This window comes from Thamnophis sirtalis, unplaced genomic scaffold, assembly GCF_051295495.1.
Source record: "Thamnophis sirtalis isolate CommonGarterSnake01/CBP01778 unplaced genomic scaffold, rThaSir2_p1.2 scaffold_14, whole genome shotgun sequence".
Lineage (NCBI taxonomy): Eukaryota > Metazoa > Chordata > Lepidosauria > Squamata > Natricidae > Thamnophis > Thamnophis sirtalis.
Window position 1 is genome coordinate 6762167 of NW_028261394.1, and position 16828 is coordinate 6778994.

Consider the following 16828-nt stretch of genomic DNA (forward strand, 5'->3'; position numbering starts at 1 on the left):
TTAATAGCAATAGCAGTTAGACTTATATACCGCTTCATAGGGCTTTCTATTAATTATATCTGTCTGTGTCTGTCTATTAATTATATCTTAATTATAGCTATCTGTTAATTATATCTGTTAATAGCAATAGCAGTTAGACTTATATACCGCTTCATAGGGCTTTCTATTAATTATATCTGTCTGTGTCTGTCTATTAATTATATCTTAATTATAGCTATCTGTTAATTATATCTGTTAATAGCAATAGCAGTTAGACTTATATACCGCTTCATAGGGCTTTCTATTAATTATATCTGTCTGTGTCTGTCTATTAATTATATCTTAATTATATCTATCGCTTAATTATATCTGTTAATAGCAATAGCAGTTAGACTTATATACCGCTTCATAGGGCTTTCAGCCCTCTCTAAGCGGTTTAGAGTCAGCATATTGCCCCCAACAACAATCTGGGTCCTCATTTTACCCACCTCGGAAGGATGGAAGGCTGAGTCAACCCTAGCAACCATATACTAAAATAAACTAACTAACTTTAGCATCGTCCCTCGCTTGTACTTAAACTCCCCTTTTGTAAAGCTAACTTTAGATAAGTTGTAACATTCCTTGCTCATTCATTCATAAGCTATCTGGAGTTTCTTAGTCCCATATTTATTCTGAATGTAATCAATCCATCTTCTCCATTCCAGCTTGTATTTCTCATTTGAGTGGTCTTTGAGATATGCTGATATTTTAGCCATCTCTGCTAAGTTTGTTACTTTTAACGTCCATTCTTGAATAGTAGGCAATTCTTCCTTCTTCCAGTACTGCGCCACCAACAGTCTTGCTGCCGTTGTTAAGTTGCATTTTTTATATTGCACTACTTATCTTTTTAAAAAATTTATATTAGTGATCTGCAGGATTTAAAGTTATGAATTTAGATTGGTGACCCCTGTCCTAGCCAGCTTGCGACGAGCAAAGTCAATGGAGAAAGCTGGATTCGCTTAATGACTGCATGATTAAACTTAGCAATAGCAATAGCAGTTAGACTTATATTCTGCTTCATAGGGCTTTCAGCCCTCTCTAAGCGGTTTACAGAGTCAGCATATCACCCCCACAGTCTGGGTCCTCATTTCACCCACCTCGGAAGGATGGAAGGCTGAGTCGACCTTGAGCCGGTGAGATTTGAACCGCTGAACTGCAGATAACAGTCAGCTGAAGTGGCCTGCAGTACTGCACCCTAACCACTGCGCCACCTCGGCCGTGATTCCTTAGGTAAAGGTTCCCCTCGCACATATGTGCTAGTCGTTCCCGACTCTAGGGGGCGATGGTTATCTCCATTTCAAAGCCGAAGAGCCAGCGCTGTCGAAAGACGTCTCTGTGGTCATGTGGTTGGCATGACTCAACACCGAAGGCTCACGAAACGCTGTTCCCTTCCCACCAAAGGTGGTCCCTATTTTTCTACTTACATTTTTTAAAAATGCTTTCGGACTGCTAGATTGGCAGGAGCCGGGACAAGTAACGGGAGCTCACTCCATTTGCCAGCACTGGGGATTCGAACCGACGAACTGCCGACCTTTCTGATCGACAAGCTCAGCGTCTTAGCCCCTGAGCCACCGTTGATTCCCTTAACGGTGGCAAAAAAAAAAACATGTCATAACAGGGGTCCCTTAACAACTACCTTGCTTAGCAATGAAAATTAATTGCGGTCATAAATGGAGGACTCCCTATACTGGATTAACTGAAGCCAGCACTCTGTCTACAAAGATTTACAAGGAGTTAAGATCACCAACTGGTAGATGAATTTGTTTCTGCTTGGTCTGAAAGTTTTGTCTTTTACAGGTAATCTGTGGTTTCGTGCCGGAATCACACCGAGTTACCCTCAAGGATCTAGTTGGGAACACATTTCAAACAACGTCCGAAAAGTTTCTGTCGGACCTTTGGATCAGGTGCGGCCATATCAGAAAAGTATCTCTTGTAAGAATTTAACCCAGTGTTTCTTAACTTTAAGATGAGTGGACTTCAACTCCCAGAATTCCCCAGCCAGCTGTGTGCCCCTTCTGATTGGGGTTACCTGCCACGGTAGATATTTTACGACTCTGAAAAATACCCCTCCCGGCTGCCACTTAGCAATAGCAATAGCAGTTAGACTTATATACCGCTTCATAGGGCTTTCAGCCCTCTCTAAGCGGTTTACAGAGTCAGCATATTGTCCCCACAGTCTGGGTTCTCATTTCACCCACCTCGGAAGGATGGAAGGCTGAGTTAACCTTGAGCCGGTGAGATTAGAACCGCTGAGCTGCAGATAACAGTCCGCTGAAGTGGCCTGCAGTACTGCACCCTAACCACTGCGCCACCTCGGCTCTTTCGGCTTTGTGAGAGCATCTCGGCCGTCTTCAAAGCCCATCTTTGACCTGGGCATGACGTGTTCATGAAGAAGGATGGCTTGCAAAACCTTTCCTGTTATATTTATATTTATATTTATTTTTTTTAGATCTGGGTGATAGCTGATAAAGTCCAAGGGAGTCACAGCCTGAGCTGTGGGACTGTCTGCCACCGGACCGGGGTGCAGCCTCTGGAACCCAAGGGAGTCTCCTGGGACTACGGCATCGGGGTGAGCTTCCAAAACTCTCGGTCCTCTCCATAATCCAGAGAGCTCTATAAGCAGAAGAGACAAGAGGTCTTTTAGATGGAAGGTTTCTGAAGAGTCAGGTTCCAACTGTGGTGCTCTCTGAGCTTGGTGGTGTTTCTTGCGGGCGTTTCGTGACCCAACGAGGTAGCATCATCAGTGCTAGAAGGGAGGGCAGGGTGCAGAGAGGAGGAGGAGGACTGCGGGGTCCTTGGTGCTCTCTGAGCTTGGTGGTTTTCTTGCAGACGTTTCGTGACACAGCTAGGTAACATCATCAGGGCTTGAAGGCAGTGGGATTTTGGGGGACGAGGAAGAAGAGGAGGAGGACTTGTGGGGTCCTTGGTGCTCTTTTGAGCATGGTGGCTTTCTGGCAGACATTTCATTACCCAACTAGATAACATCATCAGTACTAGAAAGGAATTGTGTTTCCTCTGTTTTTATACATATACTGATAATGTTACCTAGTTGGATAATGAAATGTCTGCCAGAAAACCATCCTGCTCAATGAGCACTAAACACACAGACACACACACACACACACTGCTCTGTTTTGTGTTGGTGGGAGTGTTCTTGCTAGCTCCTTGGTTAGGCTGTTGTTTAATGTTAGCTTGTTTGTCTGAGTTGATGGATCCTCAAATGGAGTATTGTTTACTTATAGATTGTTGGTCTAGTGTTAAATCTTGGTCTTACTCTCTATGGGTGTTGATTAGTTGGTGAGGAGATGTCTAGGGCTTTTTAATTTCCTTTAGGGCTTTCTGATTGTCTGGGGTCCTTCTGACTTTTGAAACAGAATTTGGTGTGACCCAGGTTATGTAGTTAGAACGCTTTGTGTCAGATGGATGATTGGATAGATAGATTAGATAGATGATAGATAGATAGATAGATAGATAGATAGATAGATAGATAGATAGATAGATAGATAGATAGATGATAGATAGATAGATAGATGATAGATAGATATAGATAGATAGATAGATAGATAGATAGATAGATGATAGATAGATAGATAGATAGATAGATAGATAGATAGATGATAGATAGATAGATAGATAGATAGATAGATAGATAGATGATAGATAGATAGATGATAGATAGATAGATAGATAGATAGATAGATAGATAGATGATAGATAGATAGATAGATAGATAGATAGATAGATAGATAGATAGATAGATAGAATGAGAAAGAGAGAGATAGCAATAGCAATAACAATAGCACTCTTGCACCCAATAATCTGGGTCCTCATTTTACCCACCTCGGAAGGATGGAAGGCTGAGTCCAACCTTGAGCCTGGTGATATTTGAACTGCTGAACTGCAGCTAGCAGTCAGCAGAAGTAGCCTGCAGTACCCCTCTCTAACCACTGCGCCACCTTGGCCTCGATAGAATTAAATGAATGGCAAAAGTTGCAGGAGAGGTATTACACATGAGCAATGTCAACTGCATATAAACCATTCCCTCCCGATTCCTGACTTTCAGTTTATCCTCCCTCCTTTGCAGGGAGGATGGGAACACATCACCGTCCGAGGAAACTCGACCGAAAGGACCAAGGTGGCGGCTCAGGATGGTCCCAGCAGCTCTCCTCGCAACCTCAGTAGCTTAGAGGTTCACGGAAGCCACCAGCCCCAAACCACCATTTTTGTCGACGGCGTCCAAGACTTGGACCTTAACGCTGTCCAGTGTTGACTTGTCTTCTGACGTTTCCACCTTCTGCTCATGGCGGGTGTCCTGGATCACGGAAGCTACCCGGAAGACCAGGCTGGTTTTGGAACGCTCCCCCATTGAGTGTCCAAGGAGACCAAGCCAACTCCAAGCATGAAATCCACACCGACCCTTCCATCTTGTGTCCCTTTGGCGAGACCGCAGGCGTCGACCCCCCATCCTCGTCGAAGTGATGCTCCAACCTGGGAGGGTGGTGGTGGTGGTAGTGGTCTCCCAGTTGTGTGTGTTTGTGATCTCCCAGAATTCCCCACTTCTCCGTGAGCATTCTGGAAGTTAAGATTCAACCCCATCCTTCCAGTGGAGAAGATACACAACGGAGAAGATCATGATCTGGAGACAGTTGAACAGAGAGACTGCATGTCCCACCACCTCAGTGGGAGAACTGGATGTTTGTGTCTGTGTGTGTGTATGTGTGAATTCTGCTCGTGTTGTTGTTTTAACCCCTTAATTTATTATCGCATTTCTTAGGCCTGGTGGAATCTGAAGTTCTCCGGTAGCCCTGGATTCGTTCCCATCAACTAAGCCTTGGTTTATGCTGGCCAGTATATGACCCAACAATGTAGGCGAATTAGGATCGATTAACCCTTTCTATTCTAAGCCCCTCCACCCCTCGGAGTATCGTTGACCCGATCCCTGGCTTTCTTAGATGTTCCACAGGCAGGACCTGATATATGGTGAGCCAGCCTCCCAGACGGGGTTGATATGAATAAACTGAGCCAGTTGGTTAATTCTATAGGTAGCACTTTGGATGGATGGATGGATGGATGGATGAAGATAGATAGATAGATAGATAGATAGATAGATAGATAGATAGATAGATAGATAGATAGATAGATAAATTTTCTTCAAAGGCCCCAGGGGGGCCTACATTTGTCACCCAATGATGAGAATGAGCAGAGAAGCAGCTAGGGATTGAAAAGCCAAGATTGGCAGCTGGCAACCCCTGGGCGAAATGCAGCTGTGAAAATGGCCAATGGCTCCATTTTTCCTGTTGATTTAGAGCACTCAATCTCAGCAACTCAAAGATGTATAGATTGATTGACTTTCTTTCTTTCTTTCTTTCTTTCTTTCTTTCTTTCTTTCTTTCTTTCTTTCTTTCTTTCTTTACTTTACCCTCTCCCTCCTTCCCCTTCCTTTCCTATTTCTCTTCTTTCCTTCATCTATCTCTTTTTCTTTCTTCGTTTTCTTCCCCCCTCTCTCTGTTTCTTTCTCTGTCACTTTACCTTATCTTACTTTACTTTATTCCTTCCCCCTCTCCCTCCTTTCCCTTCCTTTCCTACTTCCCTTTCTTCCTTCCTTCATCTATCTTTCTTTTTCTCTTTCTCATTTCCCTCCCCTCTCTTTCTTTTTCTTTCTTTCTCTCGCTCTCCCACTTCACTGTATTCTTTCCCCCTCTCCCTCCTTCCCCTTCCTTTCCTACTTCCCTTTCTTCCTTCCTTCATCTATCTTTCTTTCTCATTTCCCTCCCCTCTCTCTTTCTTTTTTCTTTCTCTCTCCCTCTCTCACTTTATTCTTCCCCCCCTCTCCCTTCTTCCCCTCCCTTTCATACTTTGCTTGCTTCCTTCCTTATCTTTCTTTCTTTTTCTTCTTTCCCTCCCTCCCTCTTCCTTCCTTCTTTCCTTTCCGCAAAAGTGCACTAAAACAGCTAAGGGAAGGACACTCCTGCCTCCTTGATGGGGCCCCGTTGACCTTAATCAGAACAAGGAGTTTTCGATCCACTTGTGTATCTTCTCTGGTGATGCCTCTAGTGTGAGAGAGAGACAGCGAGCAACATTGTGGCCTGGTTCCAGAATTGTTTTGCATTTGAAATCAATACCTTTACATTTCTTTTCCCTTTGAGTGCCTGGATGTGACACCAAGGGAGGGAAAAAATACAGGTGGGATGAGTGTGTTTTAAGCATCATGTTCTCAAAAACGGGGGGGGGGGGAATGGATAGATGTTCTGTTTTAAAAGCAGAACGGTTCCTTTTCTACCGGTCGCCGGTTTTTCAGAGTGAAATATTTTTGTATTTGTCACTGTCGAGAAAGAAAAAATTGTGGCACGAAGTGGCTCTTGATACGTGGACACCTGTTTATGAAATGTTCACATTTTATTCAATATTCAAGCAAAAGCGAGACACATTTTCCCTTCCCCGACACCGAGGACACCATTTGGGTTGATTTTTTTTTCTCCACTGGGGAACGAGAAGTGAAGAATGTACGTGTACGCCTAAAGAAAAATTCACCCACGCCACGAATCGAAACCCAACGCAATGTAGAAACGGCCCAGAGGGGACAATAAAATCAAATCAAGATGTTAACCGTGTACATTTCATTTTTAACGTTTCCTTTCTTTTAAATGTACTCTTAATTTGGAATAGAAGAACAGAGTTGGAAGGGACCTTGGAGGACTTCTAGTCCAACCCCCTGCTTAAGGTTGGAAACCCTACACCACTTCAGACAAATGGCTCTCCAACATCTTCTTAAAAACGTCCAGTGTTGGAACATTCACAACTTCTGGAGGCAAGTTGTTCCACTGATTAATTGTTCTAACTATTAGGAAATTCCTCCTTACTCCTAGGTTGCTTCTCTCCGTAATTAGTTTCCACCCATTGCTCCTTGTCCTGCCTTAAGGTGCTTTGGAGAATAGCTTGACTCCCTTTTCTTTGGGGCAACCCCTGAGATATCGGAAGACTGCTATCGTGTCTCCCCTAATCCTTATTTTCATTAAACTGGACATCCCCAGTTCCTGCAACCGTTCTTCATATGTTTTAGCCTCCAGTCCCCTAATCCTCTTTGTTGCTCTTCTCTGCACTCTTTCTAGAGTCTCCACATCTTTTCTATATTGTGGCGACCAAAACTGGATGCCGTATTCCAAGTGTGGCCTTACCAAGGCCTTATAAAGTGGTATCAACACTTCCCGTGACCTTGATTCTCTCCCTCTGTTGATGCAGCCTAGAACTGTGTTGGCTTTTTTGGCAGCTGCTGCACACGGCTGGCTCATATGTAATTGGGAAAACAGCAGTGGTCCATCTTTTGATCCCCAAAATAAGTGCTTGGCCTTATTTTCGGGGAGGTCTTAATTTGAGGTGCAAGAGGCAGCGAGCGTGATCTGCGGAAGGCTCCGATGAGGGCTCTGTGTTGGAGGCAGAGGTGGGGGAGCAGAGCCGTACGCCAGTTATCAGCTGCTGCTGTGTTGCAATATTTTTGGGGAGGTCTTATTTTCAGGGGGAGGGCTTATTTTAGCGCATGCGCTCAAAAGCCCGATTGGGCTTATTATCCGGGGAGGTCTTATTTTCAGGGAAACGGTAGGAATTGGGAAAATAGTAATATGCTATGGCAATTTTTTTCTACAGAGAAGGGAGGGGGGTAGTATTTCTCTCTGAGTTAAATTGCTCTCTATGAGATTCAATTCTCTATGAGAATTGAATTGAATTTTATTATTTGTATGCCGCCCTTCTCCGGGAGGGACTCAGGGCGGCGAACAACTCAAAAGGGGAAAAAGGGGAACATAGAACAGAGTACAAATAATTAAAATAGGCAAGAATCACACAACCACACAAGTCGAGAGGGGAGGGGAACTCATCAACCCCAGGCCTGCCGGCAAAGCCAGGTTTTGACGGCTTTTCGGAAGGCCTGGAGAGAGGTGAGGGTCCGAATCCCTGCCGGGAGTTCGTTCCAGAGGGCCGGAGCTGCCACAGAGAAGGCCCTCCCCCGGGTAGTAGCCAGGTGGCATTGGCTGGTAGACGGAACCCGGAGGAGGCCGACCCTGTGAGATCTAATGGGTCTGTGGGAGGTAATTGGCAGCAGGCGGTCTCTCAAAGAGTGTCAATCAGAGTTACTTCCCAACCCTCAACAACAACCAGAATTCCTAATTTTTCAAATGAGCAAAGAAGAGGGGAGCCAACAACGGCGAACCTGATTTTACAAGTGGGGTTTTTATTGTGCGTTGAGCTGTTCCTCTCTGCTGGCTGTTTCAAGCCGGAAGAAGTGTGAGCAGATGCACCGGAGAATGTCGATGGAAAGGGCTTTCTTCCTCCCAAACTGGCTTTTCTGCTTTGCCCTGGAAGTGTCTTCTGCAGAGATTAAGAGGAGCGATGTTTGTGTTGGCACCAAGGGGGAAAGTGGATACTGTAGTATCTTTAACTGCTTAATTTGGGCCAAGTGGTTTGCGGTTGTTCCCGGGTTGGGTACAACGGGTCGACCATTTGAAACTCTTCCTCGCTCATTGAGGAGGGTCGACAGCTGGGAAGAAAGGAATGAATAACAGAACAAACAAAGAGTTGGAAGGGACCTTGGAGGTCTTCTAGTCCAACCCCCTGCTCAAACAGGAGACCCTGTGCCATTTCAGCCAAAGGGTGGTCCAGTCTCTTCCGAAAAAACTCCTGTGTTGAAACATCCCACAGCATCTCAAGGTCAATACATTTCTCCTTAGTTCTAAGTTGCTTCTCTCTTAGTTTCCAGCCATTGTTTCTTCTTCTACCTTCAGGTGAGTTTCTTGAGTTCCTTACATGTTGGACCTTCTCTTTAACTTAGAGGACCGTAGAACTTCTACAAAGTCACAACGCCCTCCGTTTGTGACTCCTAATATCTCTGCACCTACACACATCTGGAACAGGCTCCAGCTGCTCTTCTTCCTCACTTATCTCCAACTCCGAAGGCAGCTGGGAAATGTCAGACGGCCCTGGATCTATCTCTGTGTCTGACGTAGAATAGCAATAGCAATAGCACTTAGACTTATATACCGCTTCATAGGGCTTTCAGCCCTCTCTAAGCGGTTTACAGAGTCAGCATATCACCCCCACAGTCTGGGTCCTCATTTCACCCACCTCGGAAGGACGGAAGGCTGAGTCAACCTTGAGCCAGTGAGATTAGAACCGCTGAACTGCAGATAACAGTCAGTTGAAGTGGCCTGCACCCTAACCACTGCGCCACCTCGGCTCAATATCCATCAGAGACTTCCCCAGACTCCAGGACTGGCCCAAGTTCCCCCCCAATGTCCCCATCGTCCAAGCTCTGCTGGCAGCTGGCCTTTGAGATGTTATACAAGCCAAAGATCCCTGGCTTGTCTCCGAAGGTCAGGACGGTTGTGTTTTCATGAATGATGCTTAGAGTTTGGGTGCAAGAGACATGCCCCTTCATAAGGCCTTGGTAAGCCCACTCTTGGAACACTGCATCAGTGTTTTGGTCACCACAATATAAAAAAGATGTCGAGACTCTGGAAAGAGTGCAGAGAAGAACAACAAAGATGATTAGGGGACCAAAGGCTTAAAGCATACAAAGAACGGTTGCAAGAATTGGATAGGTCTAGTTTAATTTTTTTTTAAAAATAAGAAGGACTAGGGGTGACAGGATAACAGCACACCAATATTTGTGGGTGTTGGAAGGAAAATCCATCTGGTTCAGTTCCAAGCTGGGAGAAAGCAATAGCAATAGCAGTTAGACTTATATACCGCTTCATAGGGCTTTCAGCCCTCTCTAAGCGGTTTAGAGAGTCAGCATATCGCCCCCACAGTCTGGGTCCTCATTTCACCCACCTCGGAAGGATGGAAGGCTGAGTCAACCTTGAGCCGGTGAGATTAGAACCGCTGAACTGCAGATAACAGTCAGCTGAAGTGGCCTGCAGTACTGCACCCTAACCACTGCGCCACCTCGGCTCGGAAAGATGATGGAAACAACATGGAGGCGGATTGGAAAGAAAGTTTATTGACGCACAGAACCACACCCACAAAGGCAGCATACAGTGCTGGGACAGCTGACCAAATGGTTGAATTGGTGGATGGACCTTTATAGTTTCTGTAACTTTAAAGTTTTGGATTTATGTAATGTGGGCTCTGTGTTTCTAAAAGGGTGTTGGGCAGTTCCTATTGTCATTAGATTTTCTCCTCTGTTGGATCTTGGGTGAAGGGCTTCTCGTTCTAATCCTACCATTCTGCTTTCGTTAGTGGTAAAACATTGCTCCAAGGAGTTTTGAAATAGCCCGTCTTGAATGGATTTCTGCCTGCAGGGGTGTTCAAACTTGACAGCTTTAAGACTTTAAGGTTCAGATAGGACTCTTAGAGGCCGGCGGGGCGATTGGCGAGCCAGCCAATCAGTGAGCGGCGGGCGGGGCAAGCGGGCGGTCGGGAGGAGGGAGCTGGAACCGGTTCTAAACGGCACGGTAGATTTGTGGAACCTCTTCTATAGAAGAGATTAGAACCGGCAGGAAGCCACGCCTATAAAGCCTCCGGAGCCTGGGGAGGGCGAAAAATGGCCTCAAAAAAAGGCTGAAGTCACCTGGCCAGTGCATGCGTGCGCGCTGGCCAGCTGACAGGGCAACGCCTTGCTTGCCCGGGGAAATGGCTCTACGTGCCGTCTGTGGCACGAATGCCATAGGTTCACCATCCCGGCACTATGCCATAGAATTCAATATAGTTACTGCCCTGGGATAGAAGCTGTTTTTCAGCCAGAGGGTAATAGTTCAAAAAAAAAGGGGGTGGCCAGGATGAGATGGATCTTTAAGTTTTAAGTTTAAGTTTTAATAACATTTGTATGCCGCCCAATCCCGTGGGACTCCGGGCGGCTAACAATACAGTAAATCAAAAAAGAAGAAGAGGAAAGAAAAAAAAAATAGATTAAAAAAAAAAAACACATCATGCACTCCATTCTAAGTGGGGCTGGACCATATTTTGGGGTCAACAGCCCCAGGCCTGCCGGAACAGCCAGGTTTTAATGGCTTTACAGAAGGCCGGGAGAGTGGGAAGGGTCCAGATCTCTGCGGGAAGATCGTTCCACAGGGCTGGAGCCGCTACAGAGAAAGACCTCCCTCAGGTAGTCGCCAACCGGCATTGTCCGGTCGACGGTACCCTAAGGAGGCCCAATCTGTGCGATGCTTTAAGGATGTTTCAACTTTCTTATGGCAGCGGGAGGTATAAATCTCTTCCAAAGAGGGGAGAGGGCAACCCATGATCCTCTGGGCAACGACGTTGACCCTCTGGAGCGCTCTCCTATCTGCCACTGTGCAATTGGCAAATGAGACACAGGTGCAGCAAGTTAAAATACTCTCTATGGTGCAGCGGTAGAAAGCCACCAGAATAGAATTAGAATTAATTAGAATTATTTTGGAGGGAGCTGGAAGGGATCTTGGAGGTCTTCTAGTCCAGCCCTCCGATCAACCAGGAGAACCTATATAAGAATCGGTGTTGGAAGCAGTAGAGGATCTTAAATTCTCTGTCCAACCTCCAACTTTGGAACGGAGAAGGTGAACTTATCTGAGATGTTACCCCCCCAAGGAACATCTTGTGTTCCTTAAGTCCCACAGAAAACAACAGAGAAGGGGGGACTTCTAGAGATCAACTTGGTGCCACCTCTGACGGCACCAAACAACAGCACAGATTTCAACTCTGCCTTGAACCCCATCCAGAAGAACGCCGTGGCCCTACCCAGCGTGACATATGCGCTCGAAATGCCAACCGGAGAACAATCCAGGTCTCTGTTAAGTGGGTGAACTTAAGACAACGCCCGTAGGAAAATGCCGGAGAACAGATTCCAGTTCTCCGCAGCCACCCTTAAAAAATCGTCTCGTTCCCGGCGAAGAGGGCATTGTTTGTGTTTAATCAGTCTTCCCCTGTTCGTCCCAAGTGATGCAGAAGATTCCACTTTGATCAAGGGCACCTCTGCCAACGTGGTAAACAACGGTGACCTTTTCCAGCCACTTTGTTGCACCTTTTCCACGGCTTTTGTTCTCCTGCAAAACGGGGACACGTTGAATGTCACCAAAGGCAGAGCGGGGAGGGCCTCGCAACCGCTGGGCTGTTGTAGCGATCGTCCGATCCGCCGGGGATGTTCCTCCTTACATCTCGCTCCCGAACGTAATCGTTCTGCAGGATTTTTTTATTTCTATTTCTTTTTTAAACTCCACAAAGCCAGAGCTTCAAACGCTGCCGTAGTGGTGTGTGCGCCCACAGAAGCCTCACCGACATGGGGCAGAACATTTCATGCCCGCATCGGCCTTACCAGCTACTGGGTTTGGGTTGCTACCGGTATGACTGTCGGTTCGGCGCACAAAAAAGCTTGCGCATGCGTGCGAGCGAAACTCCGCACGCATGCGCATTTGCACCTAAACATCTGTGAATGCACATGTTAGAAAAGGGGGGGGGGAATAAATTTTTGCAATGAAGATTGTCCTGCGTATGCACAGAACCGAAAATCAAGATGGCCCTACCGGTTTCGGGTGGGGGTGGCAAGCTGCGTTACTACCTACTCAGCCGAACTGGTAGAAACCCACCTCTGCTTCGGACACATTGTGGTGAGAAGACAATCTGATAGATGTCAACGTCCTCTTCGAACACGATGCACGAACATCATCAATGTAAAAAAAAATGTGGACTGTTTTGAGGAGGGTGGCCGATTCAGGACCTCTGATTAAGGCAGCTATTGTTCTTACGTTCCCACACCCAGAAGGAAACAGGAAAAAAAACAAAACCCACCTGACTTTAAGTAAAATGTCCTTTATTCTTCAAAATAAAATTTAACAAAAAATAAAGCGCACACACTCGGCTCCTAAACAGCTACTGGTTCGGATTGCAAGTGGAAAAGACACACTGTAAAGAAATGATAATGGTAGCTTAGAACGAGCGATGGCTAAATATTGGGGACGAAATGGAGATATTCAAAGAAATGAGGGGTGTAACGGAATTTGGAGCACAGCAGCAAATGATCAATGAACAACAGAAATTAAATTTTAAAAAGGGATGATCGAAACAAATAATTATAATGAAATGTGGGGGGGGGAATTTTATAAAACCAGTGTTGGTGGAAGGCAAAGGGAATAAACCTACTTAAGAATATAATGTTTTTTTGAAAGGGATAAGGGCACAATTGGAATATATTGTATATCTTTTAGTTGTTATAGATATCGATATCTATATCTATTCTATATATCTATCTATCTCTATATCTGTCTGTCTGTGTCTATCATCTATCTATCTATCTATCTATCTATCTATCTATCTATCATCTATCTATCATCTATCTATCATCTATCTATCTATCTATCATGTATCTATCTATCTATCTATCTATTTATCATCTATATCTATCTATCATCTATCTATCTATCTATCTATCTATCTATCAATCATGTATCTATCTATCTATCTATCTATCTATCTATCTATCTATCTATCATCTATTTCTATCTATCTATCTATCATCTATCTATCTATCATCTATATCCATCTATTTATCATCTATATCTATCATGTATCTATCTATCTATCTATCATGTATCTATATATCTATCTATCATCTATCTATCTATCATGTATCTATCTATCTATCTATCTATCATCTATCATCTATATCTATCTATCTATCATGTATCTATCTATTTATCATCTATATCTATCTATCTATCATCTATCTATCATGTATCTATCTATCTATCTATCTATCATCTATCTATCTATCTATCTATCTATCTATCTATCATGTATCTATCTATCTATCTATCATCTATTTCTATCTATCTATCTATCATCTATCTATCTATCTATCTAGCTATCATGTATCTATCTATTTATCATCTATATCTATCTATCTATCTATCTATCTATCTATGTATGTATGTATGTATCTATCTATCTATCTATCTATCTATCATCTATCTATCTATCTATCTATCTATCTATCATCTATTTCTATCTATCTATCTATCTATCATCTATCTATCTATCTATCTATCTATCTATCTATCTATCTATCTATCTATCTATCTATCTATCTATCTATCATGTATCTATCTATCTATTTATCATCTATATCTATCTATCTATCTATCTATCTATCTATCTATCTATCTATCTATCTATCTATCATCTATCTATCTATCTATCATCTATCTATCTATCTATCATGTATCTATCTATCTATTTATCATCTATATCTATCTATCTATCTATCTATCTATCTATCTATCTATCATCTATCATCAAAGAAATGTTCTTTTCAATCATATACAGTCTTCTTTCTAGTTTTTTTGGCATGGACAGAGTTTGGATCTTGGTGATTTTAGCACAGCAGTGGCTTTTCACTTTATATGTTGCAAAGATGGATGTTTCAGGAAAGATTCTAGTGCAGTATTTCTCAACTTGGCCACTTTAAGATGGGTGTATTGAAGTCCACCTCTTCAATTTGCCAAGATGTGAAGTGCACCTCTTCAATGTGAGACACATTTGCCTAGAATATGGCTTAATGAGATGCACAAGGCTCTATCTAATTATACATGGATTAACTGCGGCACATATAATCATCTATGCGCAGTATTGGGGAAAAAAGAAAATATCCCATCAGAGTTAAACATCATTAGGAAAAATTTTGGCCTGTACGGGAGCAGATAGGTGAGCTCACCTTTGAATTAAAAAATAAAGGGAAATCGGCATATTATGAAGTTTGGAATATTTTATTATTGGTATAAGACAAGGTGAGAAGACTGGAACCAACGGTAAATAATGTGATTGGATAGAAGGGTAGATAATGAATTAAGGAGGCTAATAGCTCTCGGACGAGATTATCTGTATATAATGTGATTGTACAGTCAGTGCGACTTCGCAGCGTTGCACTGTTTTAAATGTAAAAACAATAAAAATATCTTTTTTAAAAAAAAAAAAGAGATGCAGAAGGCATTTTTCCCCCTCCTTTTACAGTGGCTGACAATTTTAGACGGTTTGGCGGCTGTGGGGGCAATGGTGGCAGGGGAAGCTGGGAGTTGTAGTCCAGCATATGGGGAGGGATAAAGCCATCTTCAAGTGGCGAGATTTTTAGAAACACTGTTCTTGCGGATTGAGATGTTACATAAATAAGTTGGTGCTCAACTCTAAGCATGGCCAGAGGTGGCCTTTCTGTTTTCATCTCAACACTCTAGAACAGCGGTGGGCAACCTTAAACACTCCAAAGAGCCATTTGGACCCATCTCCCACAGAAAAGAAAACGATGGGAACCACAAAACCCTTCCCGTGCCCGACTACCGTATTTTTCAGAGTATAAGACGCACCTTTTTCCCTCGAAAAAGAGGGTGAAGATCTGGGTGCGTCTTACACACTGAGTACAGCATTTTTGACCTCCAGAAACCCTGCTCCCTTCACCAAAATGGCCGTGCATAGCCTTTAGGAGGCTTCCGGAGTGCTCCTGGGGGCTGGGGAGGGCATAAATGAGTGAAAAACGGGCCATTTTTTGCCCCCCCCCCGCAGCCCTCAGGAGCACTCTATAAGTCTCCTAAAGGCTATGCATGCCCTTTTTTTGACAAAAGCCGGTCCCGTTTTTTGCTCGTTTTCCCCCTCTCCCAGCCCCCAGGAGCATTCTATAAGCCTCCTAAATGCTATTCATGCCCTTTTTTTGATGAAAAATAAACCTGTTTTCGTAAAAAAAAGGGCCATTTTTGGGAGGTCTGTAGAGTGCAAAAAAATATTTTTTTTAAATTTGCTCTTCAAAATCTTGGTGTGTCTTATACTTCGAAAAATACGGTATTTCCTGAACAGCCCCAAAACTAGTATATGTAGTTAAATTAAACATTTTGTTTTCTTCTGAAACTTTTCTTCTCTTGGAGTTAACCATGGTTGGTCTACCGGAGGGTTGAACAGCTCAATCAATCACGTGCCAGCAGGTGTCGCGTATTTTGGCGGTTGTGATGCATATTTTGAGCAACAGGGAGCCACAGCAGAGGGATGAAAGAGCCACATGCGGCTCCAGAAGAACAGATTTGAGTTCTCCTTTGGATGTTTAAAGCTAAGGGTAGCTCTAGAGCCCCGTTTAAGTCTTCAGAGTTCCCACTTCTACAACAAGCCAACTTTGTCAATTCAGCTTGGAGAAACATCTACTCCGTGACCCGTCAAAAGCGCGAACGTCATAAGCGTGCCGACAACACCGCGGCGCTAAAACCGCAATTTCAAAACCGCGATTTCAAAAGCGCGCCGACAACAGCGCGCCGACAGAAGCGCGATTTCATTTAAGGTAAGATTTACAGTTAGGTTTAGGGTTAGGTTTAGGGTTAGGTTGAGGGTTACGTTACAGCGCGCTTCTGTCGGCGCGCTTTTGTCGGCGCGCTTTAGGGCTAATTAGTCGCTAATTCGTCACGCGGTTTTGTCACCGCGCTTTAGACACCACGGTTTAGTCAGGCGCGCTTTTGTTGTGCGCGCATTTGTGGTGGAACCCATCTACTCATGTCCCTTACCAATAGCAGAACGAGAGTCCCAGCATACAGAAACGAAGACAAAAAGGCACTGTTGACTATTTAATTCATTGATTGAAAACATAAATCTTCTGTCAGCATGCAAAATACAGACAGCTAAATGAGAGGTTTATTTATGGTGTTTAAAAAATATTAAAACAACAAAATATAGACTAGGTAGATCAAAACCCTAAAAACGGGGATGAAGGGATCTTTATTCTCTATCCATTACTGTAGTCCTATCCTGAAGCGGCAATTTCTACTGGAATAAAAAAGTGATTTCATCCTGATCCCGAAGGAGATTGTGGTGTTAAAGCCCC

The 16828-nt window shown here is 43.9% G+C and overlaps 1 protein-coding gene across 4 annotated transcripts in view; it reads left to right on the forward strand.

Annotated features, from left to right (window-relative positions):
* TECPR1 (tectonin beta-propeller repeat containing 1) overlaps positions 1-6624 on the forward strand; it is a 50182-nt gene extending 43558 nt beyond the window's left edge. For all 4 annotated transcript variants that reach the window (XM_087729474.1, XM_087729475.1, XM_087729478.1 and 1 more), the window contains 3 exons: positions 1816-1922; positions 2468-2587; positions 4103-6624. In XM_087729474.1, the coding sequence (XP_087585600.1) occupies positions 1816-1922; positions 2468-2587; positions 4103-4288 (413 nt within the window). In that variant the 3' untranslated portion in view covers positions 4289-6624. The remainder of the gene's footprint in view (positions 1-1815; positions 1923-2467; positions 2588-4102) is intronic.
* The last annotated feature ends 10204 nt before the right edge of the window (positions 6625-16828 follow it).